The 17,369-nt window shown below is 43.7% G+C and overlaps 1 protein-coding gene across 2 annotated transcripts; it reads left to right on the top strand.

The window, feature by feature from the left end:
• Positions 1–8: 8 nt before the first annotated feature.
• Positions 9–17,237, top strand: LOC116372059 (prostaglandin reductase 1-like). Of its 2 annotated transcripts, none has more exons than XM_031821133.1 (9): positions 9–315; positions 2,141–2,294; positions 6,289–6,392; positions 6,569–6,736; positions 8,847–8,964; positions 10,028–10,183; positions 10,296–10,401; positions 14,019–14,137; positions 16,351–17,237. In XM_031821133.1, exons 2-9 carry the CDS (start codon positions 2,187–2,189, stop codon positions 16,459–16,461), a joined length of 990 nt encoding a protein of 329 aa, XP_031676993.1. In that variant the 5' UTR covers positions 9–315; positions 2,141–2,186; the 3' UTR covers positions 16,462–17,237. The 2 variants fall into 2 exon arrangements, with proteins under 2 accessions (XP_031676993.1, XP_031676994.1); XM_031821134.1 differs by having other exon boundaries at positions 82–315; positions 2,145–2,294.
• The last annotated feature ends 132 nt before the right edge of the window (positions 17,238–17,369 follow it).

Genomic DNA, 17,369 nt, shown 5'->3' with positions numbered 1-17,369 from the left:
GTTCAAGAGGATGTTTTTCCCAGTCGTACATGGCAAATACAACCTTCCCACTTGGTTGTGAACGTAGCATTAGGCTACAACTGTCATCGCACTGTTCAATGATTCTGCTTTTTCGGTCGGTGAGGAAATATTAGGGTGAAAGGTTAGGCAACGTTATAACTCCAATGCCAGTAACAACGCCCACAGTTCCCTTCCGGACACTGCAACAGATCGGTTACTATACCCAATCCTGAGATCCACCGACAAGCCAACTTTCTCCAGCAGACTTGGGCGAGCCTGAACTGAAACAGCAGACGCGCAAGCACGGACCAAACGGTAAAGTAAACAGACATATCCACACTTTCTACCCTAATATTCAGTGTTTGTCTAGTACAAATGTTTATATTCAGTGTTTGTCTTGTACAAATGTTTATCGAATTTACAAGTTCCGCGTTTATAAGACGTTGGCCTACACTCATTCAGTCGATTTCGCGGTGGCGTAATTACGCGTTTATTAACGGATGTCGTACGAGTGAGGATTCGCTTTAGCGAAAAGTAGGACTAGTCCCATTCCGTTATCTGGCTGCTTGGATGCGATGCTTACCAGCACGCATGTAGTTTACGGGCGGGTTCTTCCGCTCATCGCCTTTTTGTTGTTGCTGCTGAAGTAGATCTATTCCGCATGTTGACGCCTGAGAAACGTTGAATTAACAACACATATTGATCAGTTTAACATTAAGCATAACGGCTAGCATAGAGTAGCTCGGTCGTCTGTTTCAAACCAAGAATTCAACTTCAACCACAAACAACGACTATAGGAATAGGAGTTGGTTGCATGTTGGCTACAGTTGGCATACAAATAGATCTGGGACCAGCCTTGGGTTGAGTTGTCTTGTCTGAACACGTGCATATATTGCATTCCATAAAAGCCCATTCATCAAAACTATATTTCATTCTGAACGGCTGCTTTAGTTCATTGCCGAGGTGTCATTTCTCTGTATGAAGTGGACATTCGAGATCAAAGTCGTTACAGCCACCTATAAAGTAACCCATAGCAACACTGTTGCAAAGTTGCTGAAATGAAGCTGTCTGAAATCCACAGTGGCAATGCTTAGATTTATTCCATTCAATTACCAAATACTCTAATGGAAAACATAGATGACAATATTTAATCAGCTTTACACAGTGAAATATAGCTAGGTAAGGAATGTACTCGATGTACATGGGCTGTGGTGCAGCGGTCTAAGGCACTGCATATCAGTACAGTCTCTGGTTCAAATCCTGGCTGTATCACATCAGGCCGTGATTGGGAGCCCCATAGGGCGCCGTACAATCAGCCCAGCGTTGTCCGGGGTAGCAACATCATTGTAAATAAGAATTTGTTCTTAACTGACTTGTCTAGTTAACTAAAGGTTTAGCCAGAAAATCAAATGTAGAGTGTGAAGACTAGGATAGCTGGACATACTTCATGGTCTGGCCCATCAGCCTGACCAATCATTCTGCCTGTACAGCAATATCAGGGGCGCAACTTTCACTGCGGACAGATGGGGGCATGCAGATATTTCAATTTTTTCCACCCCAGTTTTATCATTGGAAATGTGATACAAAACGAGGCAAAAGTGTGCTTTAGGACCAATGCGGTCATCTCCGAGCGGTTGGGTAGGCTGTTAATAATATATGTATTGTTATGCCCCCCCACTTCTAAAACCAAAGTCGCGCCCTTGAGTTTCAGCATATTCAGGTAGAATCAAGTAGAATCATTGGAATTACAGTAATAATACTTTATTGTCCATTATCTTACAGTAGTGAATGAAAATGTATTTTGCTCCCAACCCAAAGTAGCTTAATCTGTTTTTATGTCATAACAATAGTTTTCATGACCTGCCCTGAGTAAACATGGCTAAACAATAGTTTTCATGACTTGCCCTGAGAAAACATGGCTAAACAATAGTTTTCATGACTTGCCCTGAGAAAACATTGGGACAAAGTCGTTTTCATGACCTGCCCTGAGTAAACATAGCTGTGATAGGGTTTATTAGCATATGCACAAAGGAATGCAAATATTTACGCTGTGATTTCAACCCAAGACACACAACACATGTTCTAGATCTCCCTCTGTCTCTCATACACTCAGACCTCTGTCTCCTCCTCTTGCCTCCAGCCAGTCTCTACAGATCTACTGTTTTTGACCAGAGGAGCAGAGCACCATGGTTGTGTCCAAGGCCTGGACGTTACGCCAGCACTTCCAGGGTTTCCCCAAGGCTAGTGACTTCCATCTGAGGGAGGAGACGCTGCCGCAGCCCAAGAATGGACAGGTGAGGATAGGATAGACTTTGAAGGGCAATTCCACCATTTTCCAACCTTATCTTCATCATATGCAGCACAATAACAGTGTCTACTACATATGTGGAAATGTTGCATTTCTATGTTTTGTAGAAAAAAATACAACTTTAAAAAGTTCTACTCGATGACATCATCAAAAGTTAATCTAGAAGAAAAAGAAACGCACACCTATTTAGGCGAGGTGCTGGCTAGAGGTGCTGGCTAGAGGTGCTGGCTAGAGGTGCTGGCTAGAGGTGCTGGCTAGCGGAGTAGAAAACTTGAAAATAAAAGAGAGCCGCACACTCTAGGAGCTCAGATGCAAAAATGTAATTACCAACGTTTCAATAGCCAAGCTGTCTTAATAGGGGTATCATCACAAACACTGCGGGATGACTCGTTTATATAGTGTCAAAAGACACAGGTGTCTGTAATCATGGCCAAGAGTGGCCTAATATCATTGGTTAATTTTCAAATATTAAAATGGCACACAAACAACAACATACAAACAACAAATGGATAGCATACGATCATAGATTCATTTGACTACACAAGCTTACAAACAATTACAATGGCAAAGTCACAATAATCACAAGAATGGCTTCAGATCAAAGTCTACGTTGAGACGGAAGGGAGCAAGGGTCTTTGAACTTTCTTTGCGTCTCAGCCATATTTCTGCAGAAATCTGATTGTTTTTTGCAAATTCTTTTGATTGGACAGAATTGGCTGTAGGGCAAACTATTTTTCAAGGGAAGTGGGTGACAACTATCAGCCCTCAACAAACTGTTAGGATCAGTAGGTTTCCTGTAAAGATCAGTGTATAGAACATTATCTTCACACAAGATCAGAAGATCAAGAAAACTGATTTGACGTGTATCAGATTGCATAGTAAATCTCAGATGATCAGAACAGGAGTTAAGAATAGCATGGAACGCCTGGAGCTGTTTTGCATCACTCCTCCATAGAACAAAAATATCATTAATATACCGTTTTCAAATAATCATGTTAGTCAAGAAATTTTTTGAGAGGATTGAAAATATACTGTTTCTCCATGTAACCCACATACAAATGAGCATAGTTAGGAGCCATGGGGGATCCCATAGCAGTACCTTTAGTCTGAATAAATAACTCATTTAGAAACATGAAATAGTTATGCGTGAGTACTATTTCAGCCAATGTTATAATGCAGGCACTGGAAGGTAGTTCATTAGGGTCATGTTGCAGAAGAAAATGTTCCATAGCTTCAATACCGCCCTCGTATGGAATATTTGTGTATAACGACTCAACATCAAAAGTAACTAACAAGGTATTCTCAGGGAGAGGATCAAGAGATTCAATGATAGAGATCATACTGCTGGTGTCCTTTACAAAGTAGGGGAGCTGTTCTGAGATCATACTGCTGGTGTCCTTTACAAAGGAGGGGAGCTGTTCTGAGATCATACTGCTGGTGTCCTTTACAAAGGAGGGGAGCTGTTCTGAGATCATACTGCTGGTGTCCTTTACAAAGGAGGGGAGCTGTTCTGAGATCATACTGCTGGTGTCCTTTACAAAGGAGGGGAGCTGTTCTGAGATCATACTGCTGGTGTCCTTTACAAAGGAGGGGAGCTGTTCTGAGGTCATACTGCTGGTGTCCTTTACAAAGGAGGGGAGCTGTTCTGCGAGTGGTCTAATAAAAAAGTTAACAAAAGTAGATAGAGGGGTTGTTACTGCATCAATGCCCTTTACAATAGGGACTGTTACTGCATCAATGCCCGCTACAATAGGGGCTGTTACTGCATCAATACCCTCTACAATAGGGGCTGTTACTGCATCAATGCCCTCTACAATAGGGGCTGTTACTGCATCAATGCCCTCTACAATAGAGACTGTTACTGCATCAATGCCCTCTACAATAGAGACTGTTACTGCATCAATACCCTCTACAATAGGGGCTGTTACTGTATCAATGCCCTCTACAATAGGGGCTGTTACTGCATCAATGCCCTCTACAATAGGGGCTGTTACTGCATCAATGCCCTCTACAATAGGGGCCGTTACTGCATCAATGCCCTCTACAATAGGGACTGTTACTGCATCAATGCCCTCTACAATAGGGACTGTTACTGCATCAATGCCCTCTACAATAGGGGCTGTTACTGCATCAATGCCCTCTACAATAGGGACTGTTACTGCATCAATGCCCTCTACAATAGAGACTGTTACTGCATCAATGCCCGCTACAATAGAGACTGTTACTGCATCAATGCCCTCTACAATAGAGACTGTTACTGCATCAATGCCCGCTACAATAGAGACTGTTACTGCATCAATACCCTCTACAATAGGGGCTGTTACTGCATCAATACCCTCTACAATAGGGGCTGTTACTGTATCAATGCCCTCTACAATAGGGGCTGTTACTGTATCAATGCCCTCTACAATAGAGACTGTTACTGCATCAATACCCTCTACAATAGGGACTGTTACTGCATCAATGCCCTCTACAATAGAGACTGTTACTGCATCAATACCCTCTACAATAGGGACTGTTACTGCATCAATACCCTCTACAATAGAGACTGTTACTGCATCAATGCCCTCTACAATAGGGGCTGTTACTGTATCAATGCCCTCTACAATAGGGGCTGTTACTGTATCAATGCCCTCTACAATAGAGACTGTTACTGCATCAATACCCTCTACAATAGGGACTGTTACTGCATCAATGCCCTCTACAATAGAGACTGTTACTGCATCAATGCCCTCTACAATAGAGACTGTTACTGCATCAATGCCCTCTACAATAGGGACTGTTACTGCATCAATGCCCTCTACAATAGAGACTGTTACTGCATCAATGCCCTCTACAATAGGGGCTGTTACTGCATCAATGCCCTCTACAATAGGGGCTGTTACTGCATCAATGCCCTCTACAATAGAGACTGTTACTGTATCAATGCCCTCTACAATAGAGACTGTTACTGCATCAATGCCCTCTACAATAGGGGCTGTTACTGCATCAATGCCCTCTACAATAGAGACTGTTACTGCATCAATGCCCTCTACAATAGAGACTGTTACTGCATCAATGCCCTCTACAATAGAGACTGTTACTGCATCAATGCCCTCTACAATAGAGACTGTTACTGCATCAATGCACGCCACAATAGAGACTGTTACTGCATCAATACCCTCTACAATAGGGACTGTTACTGCATCAATGCCCTCTACAATAGAGACTGTTACTGCATCAATGCCCTCTACAATAGAGACTGTTACTGCATCAATGCACGCCACAATAGGGCGCCCTGGAGGTCTTGTAACATTCTTGTGTAATTTCGGCAAAGTATAGAAAGTGACTAGAATTAACCAATGATATTAGGCCACTCTTGGCCATGATTACAGACACCTGTGTCTTTTGACACTATATAAACGAGTCATCCTGCAGTGTTTGTCATTATACCCTGATGAAGACAGCTTTGCTGTCCAAATGTTGGTAATTACATTTTTGCATCTGAGCTCCTAGAGTCTCTTTCATTTTCCATTCATCAAAAGTTAAAACATTTTTAAAAACAGTGTTTTTCTAACGCTGAAATTTGAAGTGATGTGGGGAGCAAGAAATCACTGTTTTAATTCTACCCTGTGATGTCACAGAGAATACTTTTTGAGGACCATCTTCTCTTTTTAAACACGGATCACAGAAACACACTGTTTTCACATGTAGACACTGGATTGTTGCTGGAGATAAAGAATATGAAGTTGAAAGTGGCGGAATTGCCCCTTAATGTCCCAGAGGGGAAAATTGTCTTGACGCCCTACCGGAAACTGCATCATTGTTCCATGGCATGTGAAATGACTTGATATCTGTGTTAAAAAAACACGTGTTTTCTTTGCAAAACGGTGTCCACTAATGAATATACCCCTTAACAAATTCTACATTTTTTTAGCAAAATATTTTCAGTTGCAAAATGTTTCGCTAAGGTGTGTACTAATGAATAGACCACTGTTCAGGTACTGTTGGAGGCTGTGTTCCTCAGTGTGGACCCTTACATGAGACCCTACAGCCAGACGATGATGAAGGAGGGAGACGTTATGATTGGATCACAAGTTGCCAAGTAAGGGTACATTATGGGGGAGGGAGGCGGGCATGTGGATGCAAACATATACTAGACTGACTGACAGTCATGTTGACACTATAGACTAACTGACACACATGTTGACACTATAGACTGACTGACACTCATGTTGACACACACACTCACTTCTCGCTGTCCCCCCCCCCCCTCTCCAGGGTGATCCAGAGCTATAACCCCAGCTTCCCGGTGGGCTGCCATGTGGTCAGTGATTGTGGATGGAGGAGTCACTGGGTGTGTGATGGGGCAGAGCTGACCCCTGTGCTTCCCGACTGGCCCCAGGACATCCCCCTCTCCCTGGCCCTGGGGGCCATCGGCATGCCTGGGTAGGATGGATAGATGGATGGATCTATCTCGATAGATAGATAGATACAGTGCCTTGCGAAAGTATTCGGCCCCCTTGAACTTTGCGACCTTTTGCCACATTTCAGGCTTCAAACATAAAGATATAAAACTGTATTTTTTTGTGAAGAATCAACAACAAGTGGGACACAATCATGAAGTGGAACGACATTTATTGGATATTTCAAACTTTTTTTAACAAATCAAAAACTGAAAAATTGGGCGTGCAAAATTATTCAGCCCCTTTACTTTCAGTGCAGCAAACTCTCTCCAGAAGTTCAGTGAGGATCTCTGAATGATCCAATGTTGACCTAAATGACTAATGATGATAAATACAATCCACCTGTGTGTAATCAAGTCTCCATATAAATGCACCTGCACTGTGATAGTCTCAGAGGTCTGTTAAAAGCGCAGAGAGCATCATGAAGAACAAGGAACACACCAGGCAGGTCCGAGATACTGTTGTGAAGAAGTTTAAAGCCGGATTTGGATACAAAAAGATTTCCCAAGCTTTAAACATCCCAAGGAGCACTGTGCAAGCGATAATACTGAAATGGAAGGAGTATCAGACCATTGCAAATCTACCAAGACCTGGCCGTCCCTCTAAACTTTCAGCTCATACAAGGAGAAGACTGATCAGAGATGCAGCCAAGAGGCCCATGATCACTCTGGATGAACTGCAGAGATCTACAGCTGAGGTGGGAGACTCTGTCCATAGGACAACAATCAGTCGTATATTGCACAAATCTGGCCTTTATGGAAGAGTGGCAAGAAGAAAGACATTTCTTAAAGATATCCATAAAAAGTGGCGTTTAAAGTTTGCCACAAGCCACCTGGGAGACACACCAAACATGTGGAAGAAGGTGCTCTGGTCAGATGAAACCAAAATGTAACTTTTTGGCAACAATGCAAAACGTTATGTTTGGCGTAAAAGCAACACAGCTTATCACCCTGAACACACCATCCCCACTGTCAAACATGGTGGTGGCAGCATCATGGTTTGGGCCTGCTTTTCTTCAGCAGGGACAGGGAAGATGGTTAAAATTGATGGGAAGATGGATGGAGCCAAATACAGGACCATTCTGGGAGAAAACCTGATGGAGTCTGCAAAAGACCTGAGACTGGGATGGAGATTTGTCTTCCAACAAGACAATGATCCAAAACATAAAGCAAAATCTACAATGGAATGGTTCAAAAATAAACATATCCAGGTGTTAGAATGGCCAAGTCAAAATCCAGACCTGAATCCAATCGAGAATCTGTGGAAAGAACTGAAAACTGCTGTTCACAAATGCTCTCCATCCAACCTCACTGAGCTCGAGCTGTTTTGCAAGGAGGAATGGGAAAAAATGTCAGTCTCTCGATGTGCAAAACTGATAGAGACATACCCCAAGCGACTTACAGCTGTAATCGCAGCAAAAGGTGGCGCTACAAAGTATTAACTTAAGGGGGCTGAATAATTTTGCACGGCCAATTTTTCAGTTTTTGATTTGTTAAAAAAGTTTGAAATATCCAATAAATGTCGTTCCACGTCATGATTGTGTCCCACTTGTTGTTGATTCTTCACAAAAAAATACAGTTTTATATCTTTATGTTTGAAGCCTGAAATGTGGCAAAAGGTCGCAAAGTTCAAGGGGGCCGAATACTTTCGCAAGGCACTGTATGCAGACTGCCCTGTGTGGTTGAGGTGTGTGATATACAGTAGTGGTTATAATAGTGCTGATGGTGATTATGATATCTCTCTAGTCTGACAGCTCTGTATGGACTAGAGGAGGTGTGTGATATACAGTAGTGGTTATAATAGTGCTGATGGTGATGATGATATCTCTCTAGTCTGACAGCTCTGTATGGACTAGAGGAGGTGTGTGATATACAGTAGTGGTTATAATAGTGCTGATGGTGATGATGATATCTCTCTAGTCTGACAGCTCTGTATGGACTAGAGGAGGTGTGTGATATACAGTAGTGGTTATAACAGTGCTGATGGTGATGATGATATCTCTCCAGTCTGACAGCTCTGTATGGACTAGAGGAGGTGTGTGATATACAGTAGTGGTTATAATAGTGCTGATGGTGATGATGATATCTCTCTAGTCTGACAGCTCTGTATGGACTAGAGGAGGTGTGCGAGATAAAGAAGGGGGAGACTCTTCTGGTGAACGCTGCAGCAGGAGCCGTGGGCTCAGTGGTGGGACAGATCGCCAAGATCAAGGTACAACATTCCCCCAACGTTCCCAGAGCGTTCCCAACAACGTCTCAACAGTGTTATTTACTTCCTGAAGATGAGGACAAGTTGTGTTCTACATTCCATGAGTCTCTGTGTGTTACCAGTGACTTTCATAATGTATAGTGAGTCTGTGTAATAAGGTCTGTGTGTAGCTGGTGTAGAGAGTCAGGTGCATTGAGTAAAACACATATTTACTCATAATATTCACAACATACAACATAATAAACCGAGCCCACAATAACGGACCGTAATACAATAAACAACAACTCACAAACAAACATTTTTATTTCATTTTTTTCCCACCTTTATTGAACCAGGTAGGCAAGTTGAGAAGTTCTCATTTTCAATTGCGACCAGGCCAAGATAAAGCAAAGCAGTTTGACACATCCAACAACACAGAGTTACACATGGAGTAAAACAAACATTCAGTCAATAATACAGTAGAAAATAAGTCTATATACAATGTGAGCAAATGAGGTGAGATAAGGGAGGTAAAGGCAAAAAAGGCCATGGTGGAGAAGTAAATACAATATAGCAAGTAAAACACTGGAATGGTAGATTTGCGGTGGAAGAATGTGCAAGGTAGAAATAAAAATAATGGGGTGCAAAGGAGCAAAATAAATAAATATAGTAGGGGATGAGGTAGTTGTTTGGGCTAAATTATAGATGGGCTATGTATAGGTGGCGTAATCTGTGAGCGGCTCTGATAGCTGGTGCTTAAAGCTAGTGAGGGAGATAAGTGTTTCCAGTTTCAGAGATTTTTGTAGTTCGTTCCAGTCATTGGCAGCAGAGAACTTGAAGGAGTAATTGGCTGTGGGGGTGACCAGAGAGATAAACCTGCTGGAGCAGAGGTTAAATAATGAACATGTAATTGGGGAATAGAAACCAGGTGTGTAGAAAACAAAGACAAAACAAATGGAAAATGAAAAGTGGCTCAGTGTTGGCTAGAAGACCGGTGACGTTGACCGCCGAACACCACCCGAACAAGGAGAGGGACCGACTTTGGCAGAAGTCGTGACACTGTGTGTGTGTGTGTGTCTGTCCTCAGGGCTGCAGAGTAGTGGGCTGTGCGGGGACAGATACCAAGGTGTCCTATCTAAAGGAGCTGGGTTTTGACCAGGTCTTCAACTACAAGACTGCCACCTCCCTGGAGGAATCACTCAGGGAGGCCGCGCCACACGGATACGACTGCTACTTTGAGAACGTGAGGTCACTGCACCACTCGCACACACGCACTCTTTGTGTGTGTGGACATGCGTGTGTGTGGACATGCGTGTGTGTGTGTATCAAAGCTCAATCTCTCTCTCTCCGTCCAGGTTGGGGGGAAGTTCTCCAGTGTAGTGATGCCTCAGATGAGAGAGTATGGCAGAATAGCTGTGTGTGGAAGCATCTCCATGTACAACGACACCACACCACAGACAGGTATACTGTCCACACCACAGACAGGTCTACTGTCCACACCACAGACAGGTATACTGTCCACACCACAGACAGGTATACTGTCCACACCACAGACAGGTATACTGTCCACACCACAGACAGGTCTTCTGTCCACACCACAGACAGGTCTACTGTCCACACCACAGACAGGTCTACTGTCCACACCACAGACAGGTATACTGTCCACACCACAGACAGGTCTACTGTCCACACCACAGACAGGTCTACTGTCCACACCACAGGCAGGTCTACTGTCCACACCACAGGCAGGTCTACTGTCCACACCACAGACAGGTCTTCTGTCCACACCACAGACAGGTCTACTGTCCACACCACAAGACAGGTCTACTGTCCACACCACAGACAGGTCTACTGTCCACACCACAGACAGGTCTACTGTCCACACCACAGACAGGTCTACTGTCCACACCACAGACAGGTCTACTGTCCACACCACAGACAGGTCTACTGTCCACACCACAGACAGGTCTACTGTCCACACCACAGACAGGTCTACTGTCCACACCACAGGCAGGTATACTGTCCACACCACAGACAGGTCTACTGTCCACACCACAGACAGGTCTTCTGTCCACACCACAGACAGGTCTACTGTCCACACCACAGACAGGTATACTGTCCACACCACAGACAGGTCTACTGTCCACACCACAGACAGGTATACTGTCCACACCACAGACAGGTCTACTGTCCACACCACAGACAGGTCTACTGTCCACACCACAGACAGGTATACTGTCCGCACCACAGACAGGTACTGTCCACACCACAGACAGGTCTACTGTCCACACCACAGACAGGTATACTGTCCACACCACAGACAGGTCTACTGTCCACACCACAGACAGGTCTTCTGTCCACACCACAGACAGGTATACTGTCCACACTACAGACAGGTCTTCTGTCCACACCACAGACAGGTATACTGTCCACACCACAGACAGGTCTACTGTCCACACCACAGACAGGTCTTCTGTCCACACCACAGACAGGTCTTCTGTCCACACCACAGACAGGTCTACTGTCCACACCACAGACAGGTATTCTGTCCACACCACAGACAGGTCTACTGTTCACCACAGACAGGTCTACTGTCCACACCACAGACAGGTCTTCTGTCCACACCACAGACAGGTATACTGTCCAAACCACAGACAGGTCTACTGTCCACACCACAGACAGGTCTACTGTCCACACCACAGACAGGTCTACTGTCCACACCACAGACAGGTCTACTGTCCACACCACAGACAGGTATACTGTCCAAACCACAGACAGGTCTACTGTCCACACCACAGACAGGTCTTCTGTCCACACCACAGACAGGTATACTGTCCACACTACAGACAGGTCTACTGTCCACACCACAGACAGGTATACTGTCCACACCACAGACAGGTATACTGTCCACACCACAGACAGGTCTTCTGTCCACACCACAGACAGGTCTACTGTCCACACCACAGACAGGTCTACTGTCCACACCACAGACAGGTCTACTGTACACACCACAGACAGGTCTACTGTCCACACCACAGACAGGTATACTGACCACACCACAGACAGGTCTACTGTCCACACCACAGACAGGTCTTCTGTCCACACTACAGACAGGTCTTCTGTCCACACCACAGACAGGTCTACTGTCCACACCACAGACAGGTCTACTGTACACACCACAGACAGGCATACTGTCCACACCACAGACAGGTATACTGACCACACCACAGACAGGTCTTCTGTCCACACCACAGACAGGTCTACTGTCCACACCACAGACAGGTATACTGTCCACACCACAGACAGGTCAACTGTCCACACCACAGACAGGTCTTCTGTCCACACCACAGACAGGTCTACTGTCCACACCACAGACAGGTCTACTGTCCACGCCACAGACAGGTCTTCTGTCCACACCACAGACAGGTCTTCTGTCCACACCACAGACAGGTCTTCTGTCCACACCACAGACAGGTCTACTGTCCACACCACAGACAGGTCTTCTGTCCACACCACAGACAGGTCCACTGTCCACACCACAGACAGGTCTACTGTCCACACCACAGACAGGTCTTCTGTCCACACCACAGACAGGTCTTCTGTCCACACCACAGACAGGTCTACTGCCCACACCACATACAGGTCTACTGTACACACCACAGACAGGCATACTGTCCACACCACAGACAGGTATACTGTCCACACCACAGACAGGTCTACTGTCCACACCACAGACAGGTCTACTGTCCACACCACAGACAGGTCTACTGCCCACACCACAGACAGGTCTACTGTCCACACCACAGACAGGTCTACTGTCCACACCACAGACAGGTCTACTGTCCACACCACAGACAGGTCTACTGTCCACACCACAGACAGGTCTTCTGTCCACACCACAGACAGGTATACTGTCCACACTACAGACAGGTCTTCTGTCCACACCACAGACAGGTATACTGTCCACACCACAGACAGGTCTACTGTCCACACCACAGACAGGTCTTCTGTCCACACCACAGACAGGTCTTCTGTCCACACCACAGACAGGTCTACTGTCCACACCACAGACAGGTATTCTGTCCACACCACAGACAGGTCTACTGTCCACACCACAGACAGGTCTACTGTCCACACCACAGACAGGTCTTCTGTCCACACCACAGACAGGTATACTGTCCAAACCACAGACAGGTCTACTGTCCACACCACAGACAGGTCTACTGTCCACACCACAGACAGGTATACTGTCCAAACCACAGACAGGTCTACTGTCCACACCACAGACAGGTCTTCTGTCCACACCACAGACAGGTATACTGTCCACACTACAGACAGGTCTTCTGTCCACACCACAGACAGGTCTACTGTCCACACCACAGACAGGTCTACTGTCCACACCACAGACAGGTCTTCTGTCCACACCACAGACAGGTCTTCTGTCCACACCACAGACAGGTCTACTGTCCACACCACAGACAGGTCTACTGTCCACACCACAGACAGGTCTACTGTCCACACCACAGACAGGTCTACTGTCCACACCACAGACAGGTCTTCTGTCCACACCACAGACAGGTCTTCTGTCCACACCACAGACAGGTCTACTGTCCACACCACAGACAGGTCTACTGTCCACACCACAGACAGGTCTACTGTACACACCACAGACAGGTCTACTGTCCACACCACAGACAGGTATACTGACCACACCACAGACAGGTCTACTGTCCACACCACAGACAGGTCTACTGTCCACACCACAGACAGGTCTACTGTCCACACCACAGACAGGTCTACTGTCCACGCCACAGACAGGTCTACTGTCCACACCACAGACAGGTCTTCTGTCCACACCACAGACAGGTCTACTGTCCACACCACAGACAGGTCTACTGTCCACACCACAGACAGGTCTACTGTCCACACCACAGACAGGTCTACTGTCCACACCACAGTTATTTATTTATATTTCTGGGCCATATGTACACACCTATGTGATCTTACTGTATCTGTGGAACTGGATCCGTATATCTGTACATGTTAATATTTGGCTACTGTATGTGTTTATATTTCAGGGCCGTATGTACACACCTATATGATCTTCAAGCAGCTGAGGATGGAGGGCTTCCTGTGTGCTCGCTGGAAAAACAAACACCAGCAGTCACTGAGGAGGCTGATGGCCTGGATGACTGAGGTACAGGGAGAGGGTTCTACTAGCAGGGTTCTATTACTATTGTTCTATTATTAGTGTTCTATTACCAGTGTTCTATTACCAGGATTCTATTATTAGTGTTCTATTACCAGTGTTCTATTATTAGTGTTCTATTACCAGTGTTCTATTATTAGTGTTCTATTACCAGTGTTCTATTATTAGTGTTCTATTACCAGTGTTCTATTATTAGTGTTCTATTACCAGTGTTCTATTATTAGTGTTCTATTACCAGTGTTCTATTATTAGTGTTCTATTACCAGTGTTCTATTATTAGTGTTCTATTACCAGTGTTCTATTATTAGTGTTCTATTACCAGTGTTCTATTATTAGTGTTCTATTACCAGTGTTCTATTATTAGTGTTCTATTACCAGTGTTCTATTATTAGTGTTCTATTACCAGTGTTCTATTATTAGTGTTCTATTACCAGTGTTCTATTATTAGTGTTCTATTACCAGTGTTCTATTACCAGTGTTCTATTATTAGTGTTCTATTACCAGTGTTCTATTATTAGTGTTCTATTACCAGTGTTCTATTATTAGTGTTCTATTACCAGTGTTCTATTATTAGTGTTCTATTACCAGTGTTCTATTATTAGTGTTCTATTACCAGTGTTCTATTATTAGTGTTATATTACCAGTGTTCTATTATTAGTGTTCTATTACCAGTGTTCTATTACCAGTGTTCTATTACCAGTGTTCTAATAAGTGTTCTATTACTAGTGTTATATTACCAGGGTTCTATTACCAGTGTTCTAATAAGTGTTCTATTACTAGTGTTATATTACCAGGGTTCTATTACCAGTGTTCTAATAAGTGTTCTATTACTATTGTTATATTATTAGTGTTCTATTACCAGTGTTCTATTATTAGTGTTCTATTACCAGTGTTCTATTACTAGTGTTCTATTACTAGTGTTCTATTACCAGTGTTCTATTACCAGTATTCTAATAAGTGTTCTATTACTAGTGTTATATTACCAGGGTTCTATTACCAGTGTTCTAATAAGTGTTCTATTACTATTGTTATATTATTAGTGTTCTATTACCAGTGTTCTATTACCAGTGTTCTATTATTAGTGTTCTATTACCAGTGTTCTATTATTAGTGTTATATTACCAGTGTTCTATTACCAGTGTTCTAATAAGTGTTCTATTACTAGTGTTATATTACCAGGGTTCTACTACTAGTGTTCTATTACCAGTGTTCTATTATTAGTGTTCTATTACCCGTGTTCTATTATTAGTGTTCTATAATTAGTGTTCTATTACCAGTGTTCTAATAAGTGTTCTATTACTAGTGTTATATTACCAGGGTTCTACTACTAGTGTTCTATTACCAGGATTCTGTTACCAGGGTTCTATTATTAGTGTTCTATTACCAGTGTTCTAATAAGTGTTCTATTACTAGTGTTCTATTATTAGTGTTCTATTACCCGTGTTCTATTATTAGTGTTCTATTACCAGTGTTCTGTTATTAGTGTTCTATTACCCGTGTTCTATTATTAGTGTTCTATTACCAGTGTTCTATAATTAGTGTTCTATTACCAGTGTTCTATTACCAGTGTTCTATTACCAGTGTTCTATTACCAGTGTTCTATTACCAATGTTCTATTACCAGTGTTGTATTACCAGTGTTCCATTACCAGTGTTGTATTACCAGTGTTGTATTACCAGTGTTCCATTACCAGTGTTGTATTACCAATGTTCTCTTACCAGTGTTATATTACCAGTGTTCCATTACCAGTGTTGTTTTACCAGTGTTCCATTACCAGTGTTTTATTACCAGTATTGTATTACCAGTGTTGTATTACCAGTGTTGTATTACCAGTGTTGTATTACCAGTGTTGTATTACCAGTGTTTTATTAGCAGTGTCCTGCTACTTGTGACAATATTGGACTGGATGACTGATGTACAGGGGCAGGGTTCCATTACCAGTGTTTTAATACCAGTGTTCCATTACCAGTGTTCCAATACCAGTGTTTCCATTACCAGTGTTCAGGATACAATCGAAACCAATCCAGTTAAGATTCCTTGTGAAGGTAGTTTTATAGAGTCATGTGAATCCATGAAAATAGTTGTCAAACATTGTGTAAGCATGATGATGATGAGGAATATGACAGAGGTGATGATGGTGATGACGGTAATGATGATGCTGATGACGAGGAGGAGAATAAAATGTTTGTGTTGATCTTTCAGGGCAAGCTGAGATGCAATGAACACATCACCATTGGTTTCAACAACATGCCTGCTGCCTTCATGGGCATGCTACAGGGAGACAACACCGGCAAGGCTGTGGTCAAGGTGTGATGACATCACAATCAACATTACACTCCTCCAGAACATCTGGCTAAAGCATTCCAGAACACTCAACTTCATACACTCCAGGTTCTAGAACCAGAATCTGTTTCACCTTAACATTCCAGTATCCTTCCTGAAAATCACACTCTAGTGTTCTGTTCCATGTTTATTCATAGACACGTTCAACAGACAGCTAGGCAGGTTTTGGTCCAGTGTAATTCAACAGACAGCCAGACAGGTTTGGTCCAGTGTAATTCAACAGACAGCCAGACAGGTTTGGTCCAGTGTAATTCAACAGACAGCCAGACAGGTTTGGTCCAGTATAATTCAACAGACAGCCAGACAGGTTTGGTCCAGTGTAATTCAACAGACAGCCAGACAGGTTTGGTCCAGTGTAATTCAACAGACAGCCAGACAGGTTTGGTCCAGTGTAATTCAACTGACAGCCAGACAGGTTTGGTCCAGTGTAATTCAACAGACAGCCAGACAGGTTTGGTCCAGTGTAATTCAACAGACAGCCAGACAGGTTTGGTCCAGTGTAATTCAACAGACAGCCAGACAGGTTTGGTCCAGTGTAATTCAACAGACAGCCAGACAGGTTTGGTCCAGTGTAATTCAACAGACAGCCAGACAGGTTTGGTCCAGTGTAATTCAACAGACAGCCAGACAGGTTTGGTCCAGTGTAATTCAACAGACAGCCAGACAGGTTTGGTCCAGTGTAATGCTATTAACTAAATAAACATGTCTTCACAATATAATGTTTATAATAAATCCAGTCTACTGATCATTTACTGTTTCTACACCAATAACGTAATATTTGACTAATTACCAGACAGTCCCCACCACCTGGTTAATACTGACCTTAACCCAACACCTATCAACCTCATAACCTGGTCTATACTGAGTTTATACTGTAG

This window comes from Oncorhynchus kisutch, unplaced genomic scaffold (assembly GCF_002021735.2).
Source record: "Oncorhynchus kisutch isolate 150728-3 unplaced genomic scaffold, Okis_V2 scaffold3875, whole genome shotgun sequence".
NCBI classification, from domain to species: Eukaryota; Metazoa; Chordata; class Actinopteri; order Salmoniformes; family Salmonidae; genus Oncorhynchus; species Oncorhynchus kisutch.
Note: the sequence above shows the minus strand (reverse complement) of the source record. Positions and strands in the feature narration are given on the sequence as shown.